At 35.0% G+C, this 18,909-nt stretch overlaps 1 protein-coding gene across 1 annotated transcript; it reads left to right on the top strand.

The window, feature by feature from the left end:
• Positions 1-613: 613 nt before the first annotated feature.
• LOC149241858 (homeobox-leucine zipper protein HAT2-like) lies at positions 614-2,270 on the top strand. Its single transcript, XM_089370681.1, has 5 exons — positions 614-666; positions 778-911; positions 1,051-1,418; positions 1,507-1,586; positions 1,828-2,270. The coding sequence occupies exons 1-5, from the start codon at positions 614-616 to the stop codon at positions 2,078-2,080; spliced, it is 888 nt and encodes a 295-aa protein (XP_089226807.1). The 3' UTR covers positions 2,081-2,270.
• Positions 2,271-18,909: the final 16,639 nt, after the last annotated feature.

Below are 18,909 nucleotides of genomic sequence, written 5' to 3'. Positions count from 1 at the left end.
TCAAAGAAAAAGTGGAAGAAAAATACCATACCTTAACTAAACCATTGTAAAGCCGAAGAAAAAAGCCATCTATAAACTATTGACAATATTAAAAATACTATTAATATAAATTTAAAAATAAAATGGCGCTATCAAGAATTAAAAGATATTATAACTTACAATGAAAAAATTAATACGAATATAGATAATTTGAATAATTATTTAATTCAATTAAAATGATGAAGAAAATGAACATTAAATCTTGATTTTAAATTAGATTAAAAAATATGACTTCATTATTCATAATAATTAAAATTATGAATATTTTATAAATTTTTAACCGGTTCTTTTTATAATTTATAAATATAATCATAAAATTTTAAAATAAATTAAATAATTTCCTCGTTTTCATAAAATTTAATAAATAAATAAATCAATATATATAATTTTAGAAAAATAATAATATATTAATAAAATATTGAATCGATTTATGGATCTTCTTCAAAACAATCTAAATTATTATCTCACCTCGTCAACTTGATAAATGTTGGTGTGGGAAATTGTAGAATTTGCAAAAACTTTTCCAAAACAATGTCATATGAACTTCGTTTTCTTGTGACGAATTGCCAAAGCCATGTGTCATTGTTTTACTGATACTGTAAACCCTGTCTTCGTTGGCCCTGACGGGTCAAACTGATACAATGTTAGGCTGGGAACACCCTAAAAACTGTCACCGAGCAACTACATTGTGTTTGACCTTTCTATACGTTTGGGTATCGGTGATGGGACTGCCATCAGAGAAAATGATGGAATATACGTTCCACAAAGAAATGTGAATGGGCCTCCTCTGCAGTTAGATTTGTTTCCAGTGGCCCCTGCCCCTGACTCTGGCCTCGGCACTTTGCCATGGGAGAATACCTCAGCATGCATTGGTATATTCCTGCACTTTTTAACCCTTGCTAAATCTAATCGTCAACAACGAATTGAATTTTATTATAATGGTGTTTTGATTGATACTGCTCTTCATTTAATGGTTATTTTTATCATAATAACGATAATCCTCGTGTGCAGGAACCGATGGTGTCGGTAAGGTGAGATCAGAGAGAGAAGCGAAGGATCCGATCCAGGGGGTAGCTGTGTCATGGCGATCTGATGCCAACAAATTCCCTGCGTCATGTTTCTCCAACGATGATGCACGCGCCATTAATGTGTCCTCATCCAATAGCACCGTGGATTCCAACGCGACTAACCCTAGGAACGGGTATGCCGAGATGAAGCGAAAACAGGGTGATGGCCAGGAGTTGGAGAATGACCGAGTTTGGTCGAGGGTACTCGGCGATGTAGAAGAAGAGGGCTCTTCCACGAAGAAGCTTAGACTCTCCAGAGAGCAATGTGCTCGTTTAGAAGAAAGCTTCAGAAAGAACACGGTACCCGAACCTGTAAGTCTCTATTCACACTGCAAAATATTCATTTATCGTTTGTGTTTCCTCATGACTTGAGCTGCTGTAACTTCTTATTCTTCCACAGAAGGAAAAACAAGCGTTGGCCTTACAGTTAAATCTCCGTCTTCGACAAGTTGAGGTGTGGTTCCAGAATAGACGAGCAAGGTTAGCTCGTGTCCTTTATTTATTCGTTGTATTTTGCATGTCCCCATTCATGTGGAAAGTCCCGTTTTGGAATCAACAGCTACATAATTTGGAATGTAACTATGAAGAATGATCTGGAAATTAAATGTTTAGCAAATTTATAATTCTGAAAACTTTTGATCTGATGGAGATCCTATTGCGTTGAGAGTTTTGTAGACCGATTTCTGTTATAATGTAATTAAATATTATGAATATGTTCCAGGACGAAGCTTAAGCAAACAGAAGTGGACCGCGAGCTTCTGAAAAGATATAATGAGCTACTTGCAGATGAGAACAGAAAACTTCACACAGAGCTGGAGAAACTGAAAGCTTTAAAAATGTCCCCACCTCTCAGATCTGCGTCCACCCTTACTATGTGCCCCTCCTGTGGAAGAGTTTCAACGGCCGACAATAGCAGCCACTTCACTTCGGCCAAATCTGGGTCTTTGTTTTTAAGCAGCGATTTCCAGCAATGAGTGGTTGGGTATTGATCAGAATTTCGCTCAAATGGATCAACATTTTAGGTTCTCGTGAAAAGTTTATTTTGTGAAACATTTAGGGTTTTTTTTGTATTTTCTTTATTAATTGTATTGCGGTTCAGAAAGCGCTCAAGTCTCTGTTAATTCATTGAATTACAAATAGATGGAGTATCTTGACAAAGCAATGAAGGAATATATAGCTGTACTGAGTAGGAGTCAATAACATAAACATGGTATATAAAATTCGACATTCGACTGTTTATGTGAGATCATCTCTTTCTCTGACCCTTCCTTGTTTATGAATTTAGTTTTCATTTTTATTATCAATTTAAAATTGTATAAATGTATAATAATCGTTTTCATTTATTATCATTTTTAATAAAATACAATACAGAATTATCGTATTCATGTGCATTGTAAAAATCATCGTTCCTCACCAAAAGAATTACTTGTTATCTGGTTAGATGCATATTAATGGCGATTTGATAACACCATTAACACAATTTTTTCTTTGAATGTTCCATCATTGACTTAGGCAAACACGTGTTTGTTACATTATTTGAATTTTTTTACAATAAAATGATATATTAAATAAAAAGTTTTTTTGGAAAAGAAATTTAGTAGGGATCTATTGAAATCACAAGTTTGACAAATAAACTCTTTATAAATAAGTATTTTATTTGTTTTTGAGTGTGTTGAATCCTTATATATAGTCAAAAAAAAATTTGGTGGGGATTTATTGAAATCACAAGTTTGACAAATAAACTCTTCATAAATAAGTATTTTATTTGTTTTTGAGTGTGTTGAATCTTTATATGTAGTCAAAGAAATTAGTTTAAACAAGACAAATCAAAATTATCTAACTTTAAAAAAAACTTTAAAAAATCACACTTAAAACTATTCCAAGTAAAAAATTTATTATTTTATCATATTTTAGAGATCTTATAAAATTATTTTATTGCTAATTTATTTTTAAAAACATTTTAAAATTTTACCCAAGAAACCAAATAGTTTGAAATTGTTTAGTTAAAATATTATAACATAATCTCTTATTTTAATGATATTAAACGTGCAAACCAAATGTTTTGAAATTGCTTAGTTTAAATATTATAACATAATCACTTGTTTTAATGATATTAAACATGCTCAAACTGAACGTCTTGTCTCAAAAGTATAAATCCTTAAGGAAAACTCCCTTATGGTGATATACTCCTATATTAGGGTACAAAGCAAAGTTCCTAGATACAACCTAGGAAGAGGAGACTTGCATGTGAAATATTACAAGGAAGTTTTATGCTCCTCTAAATTCAAAAGAATATATGTCATTAGTTCTTTGGAACAAAGCATCATCTTCGAAAGTACTTCAAAAATTCAAAAAGAATGGTCCACTGTGGTGAAAACCAATTGATCATTTATTAACAATTCCAAATACGCAGATAAGGTATGGGAAGAGATGAGGTAACTGGAAAATTGTAAGGAAGGGTGACAAGTGTAGACTAGGGAGGAGGCTTTGAAGAACTGGACGTAGAATAAAGAACTTAAAGGTTTTATAGATTTTCCTGTTGTGGTTTCTTGGAGCATATCATTAGCTTGAAGCACTTATATACTTCAAGAGAGATAGATTTTTCCATTTCAATGTGCATCTAATATTAGCCAGTGATTGGAAGCATAAAAATACATCAAAAGACATCGAAACCCAAGATGCATAAGAAACCATGACTTGATAAATTGGGGAGAAACCCAAGATGCATAAGAAACTATGAATTGATAAATTGGGAAGACTTGTATGTTGCTATCCAAGAAAAACATGCTCTTTGTACTACATGAGGTACCTTATTTTTAAATGATTCTCTTATCCTTTATTTCAATGCAAGATTGGGTGCAGTACTAATAGCTATGTTGAGTTAATGGATCTAAAGATCTTAATGGAACTGGTGGCAGACATGGAGGTGACAAAAATTGTTTATTTTTGGTGACTATGTTGTGGTTATACATTAGATGAAGGGCTAGTACAAAATGGGGAATATTAATTTGCACCTTATGCTAGCTTAGATCAAAAAAATGGAGACATTATTTTCCAGCATATCTTATCATCATGGTTGTAGAGAACCTAACACAAGAGTTGGTGATTCATTAAAATGACTACTTCTTGGAGTCAAACAAGTGTGATCCTCGAGGTCCAAGGAGGAATCAACAAGATAGAAAGCTTGAAGATAATAGTTGGAGTTGGAAGTTGTTTACTATTTGTTGAGTAGTAGGATGTTAAAATTATGGTTTACTAATTTCTATGATTTTTGGAATTCAAATAGTTTTTTGATAAAAGAATTATGTATATGGACTGTAATGTACTTTTCACAATATGAGAAATCATGTACATTGATTTTGTTTTGCAAAATTTGTTTCTTGTGAGACTAAATTAAGGGAAGTGTGGGTATAATTATCAAAAAGTGTTAGTATGCCTCTGGGTTTTATGAAGATGGTTGTAATAATATGAAAAAAAACATATTAAACAAGTTGTTTACTAATTGTTGAGTAATAGGATGTTAAAATTATGGTTTACTAATTTCTATGATTTCTGAAATTCAAATAGTTTTTTGATGAAAGACTTATGTATATGGACTGTAATTTATTTTTGACCATATGAGAAATCATGTACATTGATTTTGTTTTGGAAAATTTGTTTGTTGTGAGACTAAATTAAGGGAAGTGTGGGTATAATTATCAAAGAGTGTTAGTATGCCTTTTGGTTTTATGAAGATGGTTGTAATAATATGAAAAAAAACATATTAAACAAGGACAGTGTGTGGTGAGAGTGTGTGAAAATAAGAACGAAGATAGATATACATACCAAGGTATTTTCAGGGGCCATAGTACCATCGATTAAGAAATGATGAGAATATACCCTCAACTTCCATGACAAAAATGAGCATGGTGTTCATTCCCATCCACTCAAGGAGTAGGAACTATCTTCTTAAACCCCAAATATCTATCTAAGAAATGCAAAAACACACTGTAAGACAAAAATGCATTGTCATTTCAGAATTCATCATTTGATTAGCAAATAATTGCATATTCATTTCAAGAAGTACTCTAGGCCTAGGGGTCCCATTAAAGCTACATGTTTGTGTGTAAATATGACACTAAAACAAAATTATATGTACTTCCAAAAAAAATAACTTTCCTATGAGATATCTAACCTAACACATAAAAAATAAATTGTTAACAATAATACTAGCACTTACATTTCAATTGAGAGTAAAAATAACAATATATTGCATAACAGATGACTTTTCTTTTTCAGGGTGTTTTTCACACAAAAAAAAATTGCTTTTACTTTCATTTTAAAAAATGTTGAAAATTTAGTGTGAAAAAAAGTTATTCCAGCATTAACACTTTTCATTTTCACGCTATTTTTTCATGTTTTTTTGGGGACTTTTGGCTAGAGTACTTGTTTTGAGGTAATAGTTCTTGTTTGATCAGTAACTATGTTGTACGGGATAATTATGGAAACATGAAGTTTTGGTACTACATACTTTTTATCACATTTTCAAACTCATTAAGACTTATGAAAAAAATGAAACCATGGAGTTCTCTTTACGCCATTATTAGACACCTTAAAAATGAAAAAATTGTTTAGTACTTAATTGTTTGAACTCGTAAAAGTAAATGAGAAATTGTTCTTTTAGTATAAGTTTTCCCTTATTACGGACTCAAAAATAATATTTACGAAAAAAGTATGTTTTGACCAATCATAGTCAATAGAGTTCTCTCTTGCATTATTTTATCCTTTTTTAGGCTTCAGGGACTAATTCTATAAAAAAGAACATTGTGGAGTTTACTTATATTTTTCTTCTCACTTCCTATAACTAAAAAAAAAAAAAACCTCAGATTTAATTTCTCTTGGATCATTACAATTTTCTGTTAAAAGAACCAAATGAGTTTCCTATTCATGTCTTTTCAAACTCTTTAAACAAAAAAGCAACATCAAGTTACCCCTTTAATGGAGTCGTAAAAGTTAAATAGTATAGGACTAATTAAGCATGAGGAGACCGAACCATTCCTTCTTAGGGTTCATTAAAAATGCTTTGGAGGACTCGTCCAAAGGATGAGCTTACAATACAAGCATATGTTATCCCTGTCAAGCTTGTAAAAAATAAGGAGGTAATCACTATTAATGGTGGGGGAAAAGTGAGAAAGAATCCTTTTTTTTCATTTGTAAAAGGCAGTATCTCTCTCTTGGCCATGACACTCCATCACTTTCATGTCTCGGTTTGGAAATCCATTTGTTATTCATTTGACCATACCTCATTGAAAGTCTTTAGTTGGGTTGGATTTTAACTTTTTTAGTCAAATGTTGTCAATTCATCATGTCATATATTTGTTATGTTCAAGAGAAGTTCAACCTCAGTTGACATTACTTTTCGAGTCTTTTCCTTCAGTTGCATTCACAATCCCTCAGACTGTATTGAATTAGTTTAAACTAATATTCTTTAAAGTTTGACATAAGTTTCATGTCCTAAGCCCTCCTCCAATATATCTCTTCCTATTGACTTCAACCCATTATCTAGGAACCTTCAATACCTTGAAGTTTGCATGACTTAATGGCATGTTTCTTGACTTCGATGACAAGTTCTCATCATTGGCCTTCGATCGAATGATTCTGTGAGTGTTCAACATAAAATAATCTATTCACACTTCATAGATTGTACTGGAAGTACCTTGAGAGACATTTTCATTGTTGGTGGTTTCTCTCATGCTTGTTAACAGTTGACATCATTGACCGGTAATCAAGTGGATTCTAGCATGTTCGACTTTGAGACATTCACTCGCATGACTACATTTCTGCTACAGGTCATGATATGGAGATCAAGACCCTGGATCTAGTTTCATCCATCGAGGCTGTGTGGTGTTATTAAATATTCATGATTCTAAACATAGAGCCATTGATGGTTGTGCCCATACTATGTCATCTTTTTGACATGGATCTTTAGATATATTTTTGTATTGTGCTTTGAGACATTTATGTTCTAAGTATGGGAATGCCTATATCAGTGATGATATTATATATTACATTTTAACATTTTCTTTATTGTTTCAAGTCTCCTATTGTAGCCTCTAACCCAAACCTTCACATGATAAAGAACTTTAGTCATCAAAATATGTCTTCTAACTTTGCGATTTTGGGGGAAATCTGTTACACGTAATTTTGTCGCATTAGGAAAAGGACCATCAGTTGTTGGTTGTTCCCATTAGTAGATGGTTGTTCACTACAAAATAATACATATAAATTTTGTGTTGTTAGTGAACAAACATAGATAAACGAAGCATTGAAAATAGTGAAAACAGTGCATATAGAAACATGAACTAAAACAAAGAGATAAATATACAAATAGTGATTAATGAAGTAAACAAATCAATAAAATAATAGAAAAAATCTCCCTTTATTGACTTTTAGTGGTAGAAGATGAAAATAATAGATGCATATTGAACACTTGAAAAAAAATCTTTGAGCTATGGTGCTAAGAAATGTTGCACAACGAAGTTCCTTTCATCAATCAGTTTCCAAGATTTTCCTCTCTCTCAAGGAAGTGTGTAGACTCTCTCAATGGTGGACTCTTATCCTCTCGCTAAGATGACAGATTTCTTAGAAGAAATATGGCCAACATGCTAGTGATCTTACTTTATTTGCTTCAACAATGAAATATTGGGTTTCTTTGATAGCCATTTGTCCAGCATAACATTGTCTTTTGTTTTGGTTCTCCCATGGCCTATTTATATAGATTTTTTAAATCCATCTTCCCTCTCTTGGTTCATGAATGACAATGACTTATGAGTAGGAAATGATTCCATTGAAGGTTGCATACCTTAAGGGCAACTCAAATTTGACTGTCCTTAACTGAGATACTGTCAAGGAATCATCTCCAAGTGTGGGAAGTCATCCTGAATTTGCTGCATCATCCATTTTCTCGATCATGCGAATTTCGAAGGAAATACAATGTGGTACATGGCTATCGAAGAAAAAACCATGCAGACTTCAATTTTTTAAATCCATATACTTTGCACCTTGGGAGAAATTAAATTTTTGAACTTCATAAAGTCTCTAGCTAGAAAATCTTCACTTGTGAATTTTGTTGGACGACTTTAAGCATCTTCTGGATTGTACAAACATGTGTATGATTGTTTGGTGTTAATAGTTTCAACCTGATGTATGAGATTAGGAGAAAATGTATAACCGAAATACAACATTCTTTCTATTCTAACAGAGAATCTGATCAAATTCTTGAGAGAGAGAATAACTTGTTAGAGAGATGGGTAGGGAAATACCTTGACTGAGCATAAAGGATAACCATACTCTGAAGAAAACCTCAAAAGTAAAAAGTGTTTGTGTGAGGTGAGCACGTCCCATGCTTATTATGATGACTAGTGATGAATTATTGCAATCATATAGGAAATGTTTTTGTATAGTCAACATTGTGATGGTTGAGATGCTAATGGATGATGATGATAATTGTTGATGCCCTCAAGGGTGTTTCTTTACAAATAGACTAAATTTGGTGCCCCTATTCATAATAATGGTGAAGCACTGCTTGGGTGAGGTATCAAGGTATTTATGGGTCTTTGACATTGGATATCTACCCCATATCATGATGTAAGTAGTGCTAAATGAGGTTCTTAGTGATACATGGATCTTCCACTAAATGAAAGAACTGCAACGGACATTAAGTACAGTACCACCTTGACATAAAAACTTGTGTTGGTGTTGAATGTTGGGAGGACCAATGAAATCAATGGGAAATAGTGATTCCTATTGTACCACCCGAGGATGTCCCTTAAAAGGGGGAGTATCCAAGGTATTGACTCAATCCTAGAATATAGGTGTTGAAGTTGACATGAAAGAAGAGTCAAGTGCCCAAAACAGTGATTTAGGGAATCAATATAAGGTGAAAATATATTGTAATGGTGTGGGTTAGAGAAGGAATGATAGTGAAATCTGACGATATTAATGGATATAAACAATTGGCGTCAGGTTAGAGTTATCATGCAAGCAATGGAAATCAAAAAAAGTTTGCTAACATGGATGGCCCTGGAGTCGCTTGGACTTCCAGGGTAGGTGAAAGGATGTTATGACTGCCATGAAAAGGGTAAATGAATGTGGAAAATTTTTGAGATTTGACCAATGATGACTATAAATTGTTTTTTGGTAAAAAGACATGAAAATATGGGTGGGTATCTTTTTACTAAAAAATATTTGTACACTTGCCAAAATAATATGAAATTCGTTTGGATGCATAGTCATGTAGATGGGTGCCCCATGAAAATGGTTACCTTCATAATGATGGAGGTATGGTCTTTTTGTTGAGGGCAGGGGCCTCATTGGTTGGTCTTAGTATTGGGTGAATTAGGTGAATGAAGTGACATAGATGGTATACTATAATATGGGTGAATGGTAGGACAAATGTAGAGTACGGTCGTGTGTCCGCATTGATCCTTCACAACATATAAGGGGGTGGATTGGGAATGGGGTTGGTAAGTAATGAGTGAAGAAGAATGAGGTTGATATTTAAGGCACACAATTAGAAGTGGCTCCCAGGCCTGAGTAGATGATTAAGGATCCCAATAGTTTCTTCTTCCTTTTCTCATCACTCTAAGAGGCATCATAGGAATACATCTAAGAAGCCATTTTTTAAGCTGGATGTAAAGTTTGATTTTCCCACATATAATGGAGAATGTAATGGAAAGAAACTAAATAATTGGACTAGACAGATCGAGGTTTATTGTTGGATTCAGGAGATCAAGGTTTATTGCTAGATTCAACAGATCGAGAATGATGAGGCAAAGATGCAATTAGAATCTCTTTGGTTGAGTGGTACACTCTCATCTGGTGGGAGAGTAAGCTATAGAAAGACAACAAAAACTAGGGTAATCTCCTTTCTTCTTGGTCCAATTTTGTTTCTACATTAAAAAATAAGTTTTATCCATTGGGTTATTAATGAAAGGATTTAATGGAATGGACATATTTAAGGCAAGGAGAGGGTCAAAATGTACAAATTTTCACAAAAGAGTTTAGGAAACATGCATTAATTTGGGAATTTCACTTGATTCACCCGAAACTGAGGGGTCTACAAAATGAGGTGATCCATAAGAAGGAAGGATCTATCGACTGACATGGATGTTTACCATATGCAAGGGGAGGTGATCATAAACATGGTTTAGATGATGGCCCCTATGATACAATTCAAAGAAATGATGTCATGATATGTAAAGCTTTGTGAAGAGACTATCATGGCAAGCGATGAATGATAACTAATTTGTTATTGGCCATTGGGGTGTTGAGCATGGTAGGAATATTTTATTCTGCCTACAATTTAAAAACCAATACCACAAGTGAAAACATATTTTTTGATCATATAAATAATATGAAAGCAACTCAACCAAAAGAATTGAAAAAATAAGAGAAGGTGCATCTGAAATGGTACTATGAGCATGCGGCAGGTCCAAAAAATGAGCTTTGGGTTCCAATGGAATGGAGGGTACTATAATGAAAATGATGTGGTTTTGATCCTTATGTCTGTAATGGTTTTGAAAATATAGAACATGAGATCTTATTTTGGGCTCGAGAAGATGTCGAAAATGGAAATATGTAGGGAAAAGTTGGCCCAATGCCACCTCATTTGCATTTACTATTTTTGGGAGGCTAGAGCTGATACATGAGTTGTTTCTTGTTGTTATGGTGATCCGGTCTACCTAGGTAGTGCGCAAAGATAGAGAGGTTAGAAAACTTAACTCTAGCTTTCTCAATTTGTTAGACTAGGCTAGATGGGCCATACAGGGGTTAACAATATTATACCATGCGAGTGAATAAGTTTCAATCATGTGGTATCCATGTGTTTCCTAGGTATTAACAAGGAAAAGTTGTTGGTAAAAGGTTCACAACTATACTCTTGGTATGGCTGATCGGCTAGAAGCCGCAATGTCTTTTCCTTAGTGATGTCGCAGCTCAGCCGCCCCAGGCCACATTATCTATGTGTATGTATCAATAACAAACACACGTAATACATTCCTGCTCAGTGAGTAGATGCACGGGTCTAGATATGGTGTCACCATGGGTTATGGCGTGGTAGACTCGCTTACTTTGTGTCTGATCGAGAAATGGGCACAAGCTACACGTGCCTGTCATGTCCACAAATGGGCAGTGTATGAAAATTGGTTTTTTGTAGCCTAGGCAGCTGCTTTTTAAAATTTGATATCCTTGATGGCAGGATGGCCATGGTCTGGCGAGAGTGGGATTGGAAGCCCTTGTAGGTAGAAATCATAGAGGACCATGTAACTAGCAAGACACTAGCTATATGGTGGTTGTTGAAGTTATTTCATAACCCCCTTTTGAGATCGTATGATGGGTTCTTGTGGTTTTTTATTTAGTTGTGGGACATATTTTGAAAAATATTCATCATCATATGGATAGATCTATCGATCAGTGCAGTGGTAGATGTATACTTTGTGACAAGGCTGGTACCTCGTGGAGAGGTTTTGCTGCATTCCCTGCTAGTTAGGTAGGTAGATATTTGAAGGTGGGAAGAGACCCACTACGGGCTCAACCCTATTGATGAGGGGTGCATTAAATCACCTTCTATACTATATCTCATCAAGAGAGAAGAATTGGTGGTGATCATGCACTTGGCAGGTTCAATAGCCCCATGACAGGTATCAGGGCCCTAGATTGTAGTACTACAGAGGCTAAAGGGAGGGCATTTTTTCAACTCGGCTGATTTTCTGTATTGGGGGATGGTCTCCTAGTTGACATAGGTTCAACAGAGAGAGGATCAGAGATTCTCCTATGTCAGTATCTTATATAGCATACTGTATGAAAGGGTTGTGATGCTACGACCTTTTATAGTAGCTTCACTAGGTCCTGTTAGGGACCCCAGGATGAGACAGTGGGCGCCCATGATTTCACGTGTTGGTGGAGGTGTAGTGGGGTGTTACTAGAATTTTATGGTCGAGGGTTGGTTTTAGTCAAACCGTTAAATGGTCCTTGAATACCCATATTATGTAGTGAACTTTACGAGTGATCCTAATATGGGGCTCGCTCCTGGTGACACTTTGGGGCCAACAGGTATCTGACTTGCTATTTCTGCATTTCAGTTTTTTGACATGTGTGCTTCATTATGTTTATAATATGTATTTCTACTTGGATATGTGGGGCCGCATGGATGACTAATGTCCTACTTAGTAGGAAATTATCCACAATGGATGAGAGTGGTTAGTGACCATATTGTACCTCAATGGTGGCAGGATGTTCAGGAGGAGGAGGGACTTGAGAGGCTAGTGTAGTGCCGATGAATCAGGATTGGTGGTCCCTCTAGGTAGGGGTCCAACTCATCTGCTACTAGGGTGATGGAGAGATTACGATACTGTTTCAAGGTAGCATAGACTTAGTCAACAACTTTGGGAGCGTAACTCTAAGACTATGAGGATTCCTATGGCTGAGTCGAGGTCTTGACCAGGGGGATTGCAGAGGAGGGTTAGAGGTGGTTGTGAATAAGATGTTGGGACACGATCGGGCATGCTAACTCGTTCTTTAGTGCATCATGATGGTGGTGACCACCGTCAGTCCTATTTTGGCACCTGATACAGAGGTTGGACCTTAGGAGTGAGGGGGAGGGCCCTATTCCTAGATGCAGATTGTCTGATGTATGTAGCAGGGAAAGCACCCATTATGAGGATTCTCACTTGTTTTTGAGGCATTATTTTATGTTATCCAACCAACTCACAAATATATAGATCAACGGCTTAAAAATTATCCTCTTCGATGTTGAAACCTCCTTTACATTACATAAATGAACAATTATTGGATGATACAAATGAAAATACCTCCTTTTTATATATAGGAGTCTAAGGGGTCACAATATAATCAGAGCCTACATAAAAATAATAATGTAAGGGAACAAAAATAATAACAATGGGATTCTATGGGGCATAATAATAACAATACGGGGACTACATGAGCATAAAACTAACAATAAGGGGGCTACTCTAATAATAACAATAAGGGGATACACTAGTATTATATGGACATAACATGCCCCTCTCCTTCAAAAAAGTGTTGTCCTCAATGCTTGAGTAGTTCTAGATGCTTCTGTACAAAATTCTCATCCTCCCATGTGGAATCTTCAGCAAGTAAGTTCTTCCACATGATTAGATACTTTGAAATTCATCGATTTAATAGCTATCGAGTTATTGTTTTTGTCACTACTTCAGGTTCTAATATGAGTTTTCCTTCCTCTCAAATTTCCATCAATATTGTTTGAACTAGGATCTTGTCACTTATAACCTTCTTTAAGCATGAAACATGGAAAACTGGGTGCACTCGAGAAGATGAAGGAAGATTCAATCTGTATTCCATAGTACCAATCTTTTGTAACACCTTGTAAGGAACATAGTGCTTTGGTGATAATTTTTTATCCTTCTTTTCTTTCTTGAAGTACATTTGTTTGTATGGTTTTAGCTCTAAACATACCTAGTTTTTGACATCAAAACTTATTTCAATGTGATGTTGATTGTCTTGTTGCTTCATTTGCTTATGCACCAAAGTGACATTATCCTTTAAGAGTTGGAGAACCTATTGATGCTCGATGTGATATTCCACTACTTGAACCTTCCCATTTTCTCTTAAAGATGATGTGATGGATAGTGGATGATATCCATAAAGTGCCATAAACGAGGTCATTTTTTCTCCAGTATGGAAGGAAGTGTTATACCATCATTCATCCACAAGTAACCAACTGACCAATTTTGTTCATTTCTCATATACAAAGCAATGAAGATATACTTACAAACATTTGTCCACTAAAAAAAAATTCCAATTAGATTGAGGATGATAAGATGAGCTATGATCTAACTGAGTTCCTAAACAAGAAAATAATTGTGTGCAACAATTCCAGTGAAAATGGGATCTCTGTCACTTACAATAATATTTGGGTTTGCATGTAGCTTTTCAATTATTTCCACAAATTCAATAGCAACTTTACTGACTTTAAATGGATGACATAATGCACAAAAGTGCTCATTCTTGGTAAGTCTATCAAGTATTACCATGATGACACTCTTTCCTTTGGACTTGGGTAAGCTTGTGATAAAATCCATCGAGATCTCCTCACAACCTTGAATTGGAATAGCTAAAGGTTGTAACAGACCTAGGTTCTTAATCGTCTCAACCTTGTTGAACTGAGGCTTCTGTGATCCATATCAAGTTTATGATAGATTTTTTGGTGTAAATCACATGGAATTTCATTTGTCGACGTGTTTCGAACCAACCAGTGTGGTTCATTGTTAGGAAAGCTTGAATGAACAGGTCTCGCTTTGCATATTAAATAGATAGAGAAGAACATCCAATGGCTATATTTCATGACCAGGTAATGGCTAAATTGACAACGGCTAGCTTTGACCGGTAAACAGTTAGAAAACTAAACATTCTGCCACAAAATTCTGAATATTATATTTAAGGCCATCCCAAAAACAAATCTTATTGACCCCGTGCTATGTTTTTGAAAACACTGAGTGATCTCCTAAGGGAGAGGTGTGCAATTCCAAAAGAGTCTTTTGTTTCAGTTCGGAATTCTTACAAAGATATAAGAGACATTTGTGCGATAATGAATCATTGTTCAAGCTAAATGTATCAGATATACTAGGATCTTGTTGCAACATTTGAATGAGTGTCCACACCTTTTCAACATTTTCCCATTCATCCCTTACTTTCATTATCTAGTTTTCTTAGATAATAGAAATGGTACAAAGTAATGTTTCCACATCCTCATCCTTTCTTGAGAGTGCATTTGCAACAACATTTTTCATCACTTTTTTGTTGATGATTTCAAAGTCATAACCCAACATATTTGGAACCCATTTTTTTGTATCTTCTAAAGATAATATTTTTTCCAAAAAGTATTTAATACTATCATGATCTATTTTTACCTTGAAGTGTCTTCCATTAGGTAAGGTCTCCATTTCTTTATTACATGTAGTATTGCCAACATTTCCTTGTCATAAATAGCTTTGTGTAAATACTTTCCTTTGCTTCGGCAAATTTCAAAAGAAATGGGTCGTCCTTCTTGCATTAAAATAACACCAATTCTATTTCTTGAGGAATCAAATTCCACAATAAATGTTTTCTTGATGTTTGGTGTAGCTAAAAATGGTGCCTGGCACATTGTCTCTTTAAGATGTTCAAAGGCCTTAGTTTCTTATGGAGTCCAAGAAAATGCATCCTTCTTCAGTAATTGTATTATAGGTGCTACTATTCTCCGATAATTATTAACAAACTTGCGATAATACCTTGTCAACCTGAGAGCTCCTCGAATATGCTTTATGTTTGTGGGGATTTCCCATTCCTTAATGGCTTTAATTTTTTTAGGGTCTACCTTAACACCCTCATGCGATACAATATGACCTAGAGATTCAACCTCTTGTACTCCAAAGAAACATTTGGAGGTTTTTTCATATAATTGATTCTCCTCCAATAGTTTGAGCACCTTGTCAACATGTTGAATATGATACTTCCAAGACTTGTTGTAGATTAGTATATCATCAAAAAATCCTAACAAATATTTTATAAGGACGGGTTTGAAAATGGAATTCATCAAACCTTGAGATGTGGAAGTCGCATTGGCAAGGCCAAAATGCATTACCAAAAATCCATAATGACCCTCATGAGTTCTAAATGTTGTTTTCATAATGACTTCACTCTTCATTCTAATTTCATGATATCTTGAATGAATATCCAACTTTGTGAAGTAAATTTCTCCATGTAATTCATCCAATAATTCATCAATGATGGGAATGGGAAATTTATCTTTAATAGTGAGATTGTTGAGCACCCGATAATCCATTCTAACACGTCATGGTCCTTCCTTTTTTTGCACCAATATTACTGAAGTAGCTAAATAACTTTGACTAGGTTGAATAATACTCGCCTCTAGCATTTCCACAGCCATACGTCCAATATCACGCTTTTGGGCATAAGGATATTTGTAAGGCCTGATGTTTCAAGGAACACTTATTGGAATCTAATGAAAAGTATGATCATGATCACAAATAGGTCGAAGACATTTTGGAGTCACAAATACCTTGGAATTATTTTCCAAGACTTTTTCGAGATCTAGAGAAATAAATGATTTCGATGTTTCAAACTATAGTAAGCATAATTATGCAATTACGCCTCATTTTTATTTATTTAAAAGCTTTGTCATGGAATTAGAGTTGATTATATTTCCTATTTTCTCTGTGACACCCCTTAATTCAACTTGTTTTCCTTCTGAAAAATAATTCAAGAAAAAATCTTGAAAAGTAAAAGTTATTGTACCCAAAGATTGTAAGTATTGGCCTCCTAGTACAACGTTAGAACCACCCATTGGAATGGAAAACATTAGACTATTCAATACATATTCCCCCATGGTTAGCTTGATATTATGGTACTTTCCATAAAAAAATATAGTTCCTCCATTTTCCACCATCACTTGACACTCTGGTTTTGGATATAGGAAGAAATTCAATTCCTTGGCTATCTTACAATGAATAAAAATATGGGTGCTACCTGAATCAATAAAAACTATTTTCTTTTTATTCTTAATTTGTCCTTATATCTTGAGAGTTTTAGGAGTGGTAATTCATGCCAATGCATTACAAGATATGGTCAGATTCATTTATTCTTTCTCTGGATTTGGTTCCTAGTGTAAATCCTCTTCTTTTGACGTTTCTTGTTCCTTTTCTTCCTCCTCTTCACAATTTATGTAAAATTTTCTTCTCAGAACACTTATGACCTCTAGTGTATTTTCTATCATAACTATAACAAATTGTTGTGATAGGGTCCCTAGGATCAATTTTTGACAGTTAAGTCAATTTTTGTAATAAGTTTTGTTAAAGAATGTAAAGACTCTGTGAAACATGCAAGTGGAGTGCAAAGCTAAGTAAGAGTCAAAGGGGCTTTAGCCCATGGTATGGGTAGGCAATAGGTATGTTTTGAGACTCACCCATGGTTCGTGGGCTTAGGTATTGTAATGAAAATGTTATATATAGATGAGTCATAATGAGTCTAAGAGGATAACTTTTGATAGAGAATCATTGTAAGGGAAATGTTCTAAGGCATGAAAATTTTGTTTACTATACTTAGGTGAGAGGGGAAGGCTCTTGCAGTGGACTGTGTGGAGACCTTGTAGTTCGCATCTAAGTGTGTAGGCCCCTGCAGTTGAGTGCATAGGGTGGATATAGTCTAAACTGAATGCTAAATCTAATAAAGACAATTTTGGACCGAATATATTACATTTTTTCCTTATTTCATATTTTTGTTTAAGTTTAAGCATCTTCACTCAATAACTTGTTTTCTATGAATTAAAGTGTATTTACTGCACAAAGTTGTGAGATCTATAATATTTATTCACAATAAGGGTAATTAACTACCTTCGTGAAGTATTATATAGATTAGTTGTAATTAACTATTCAGAAAAGGTAGATCTGCGCGAAGCGAGAACTAGGGATAGGATTTATTGCACGAAAGTAGTAAATTTGTACCTTTTATGCAAGTTAAGTATGATCATGCACCTTTGCAAAGATCTAAAGGTAATTTCAATAGAGTTTTAGTAGTTGATAGTCATGAGGAATAGATCTGCGTGAAGTCAAATCTAAACTATAGATCCTGGGGAAGACCATCACACAGGCCTATGGATGTAGAAACCTAGTTCTAGTATCCCCCAATACTACTTCGGGTGAGACTGCAACTTGCACTATGCAAGTTGTTGCAGAAAGGGTCAACAGTTAGGATTATTTAGGTTAGCACGAATAACTTTCAACCTTGCTAAGGCCCCCTTAAGCTAACAAATGGTTATGTTGCCAAGACCAAGGATTAATCTGAGGAATATGTGATGTCGAACAAGTGGTTCCCTACAAAGAAAGAAATTGAGAAGTGGCTCAATTGAAAGAACACACGTTCAAAGCTTAGGAGAATAGAAATCTATGGTTATCCAAGGAGAAGTGGTTGAATAGATACCTATACTCAGACAAAACTAAGAACCTTTTTTGTTTCTTCCATAGTGAATTACATGAGTGGCTTTCTAGATTGGCAAACCATCAGGTACACAGAGACTTAATGGCCCTATTGTGTGGACTCCAGAGCTAGTGAGCCACTTGGAAGCTTCAGAAAACAACATCACGGTGGCCATTGATCACTGGATTGATCGAACACTGAGAGCATTTGTGATTGAGTTCATAATCGATACAACTATTAGCTGTGGTCAAGCAGAGCACACGCTCTTCAAGGGACCGCGAGGTAAGTACTTGAAATCATTAAAAACTTGGATTAAAATGATGTTATGCGAAAAAAGGGTTATGCCATTACCTTGATGTTTGGAACTACATGAAGTGGAAAACCCTTGAAATGAAATGGAAGAATCAAGCTTTAAGTATAGTCCGTTGATCGGATCCCCTTTAAGTGACGACAAAGGAATAGCCCTAAGTATGCCCCAAAGTCCGGTATAGTTGATTAGGCACAGCATCCTATCAATACCTCATCCATCCACTTCACCTCCACCTCCACCTCCAACTCGACAACCACCATTCAACATGGCAAACTCAATGAAGATGCCAATTTTTAAAGGGGTAGGGAGAGAAGACCCCAAATAGTCATGGTTAATTGTAGGTTCTTTGTGGACAACACAATATATTTTAGATGATAACATCAAGAAAGCACAGCTGGTCATGGCTTTACAAGACTGAGCATTAACATGGTATGTCAAGTACTGCACTGATAACCCCGATGCGACATTGGCAGAAACCCA

Source organism: Pinus tabuliformis, chromosome 8, assembly GCF_031772625.1.
Source record: "Pinus tabuliformis cultivar Carrire ecotype Pingquan chromosome 8, CPIR1, whole genome shotgun sequence".
Taxonomy (NCBI): Eukaryota; Viridiplantae; Streptophyta; class Pinopsida; order Pinales; family Pinaceae; genus Pinus; species Pinus tabuliformis.
This window is presented reverse-complemented; position numbering and strand designations above follow the sequence as displayed.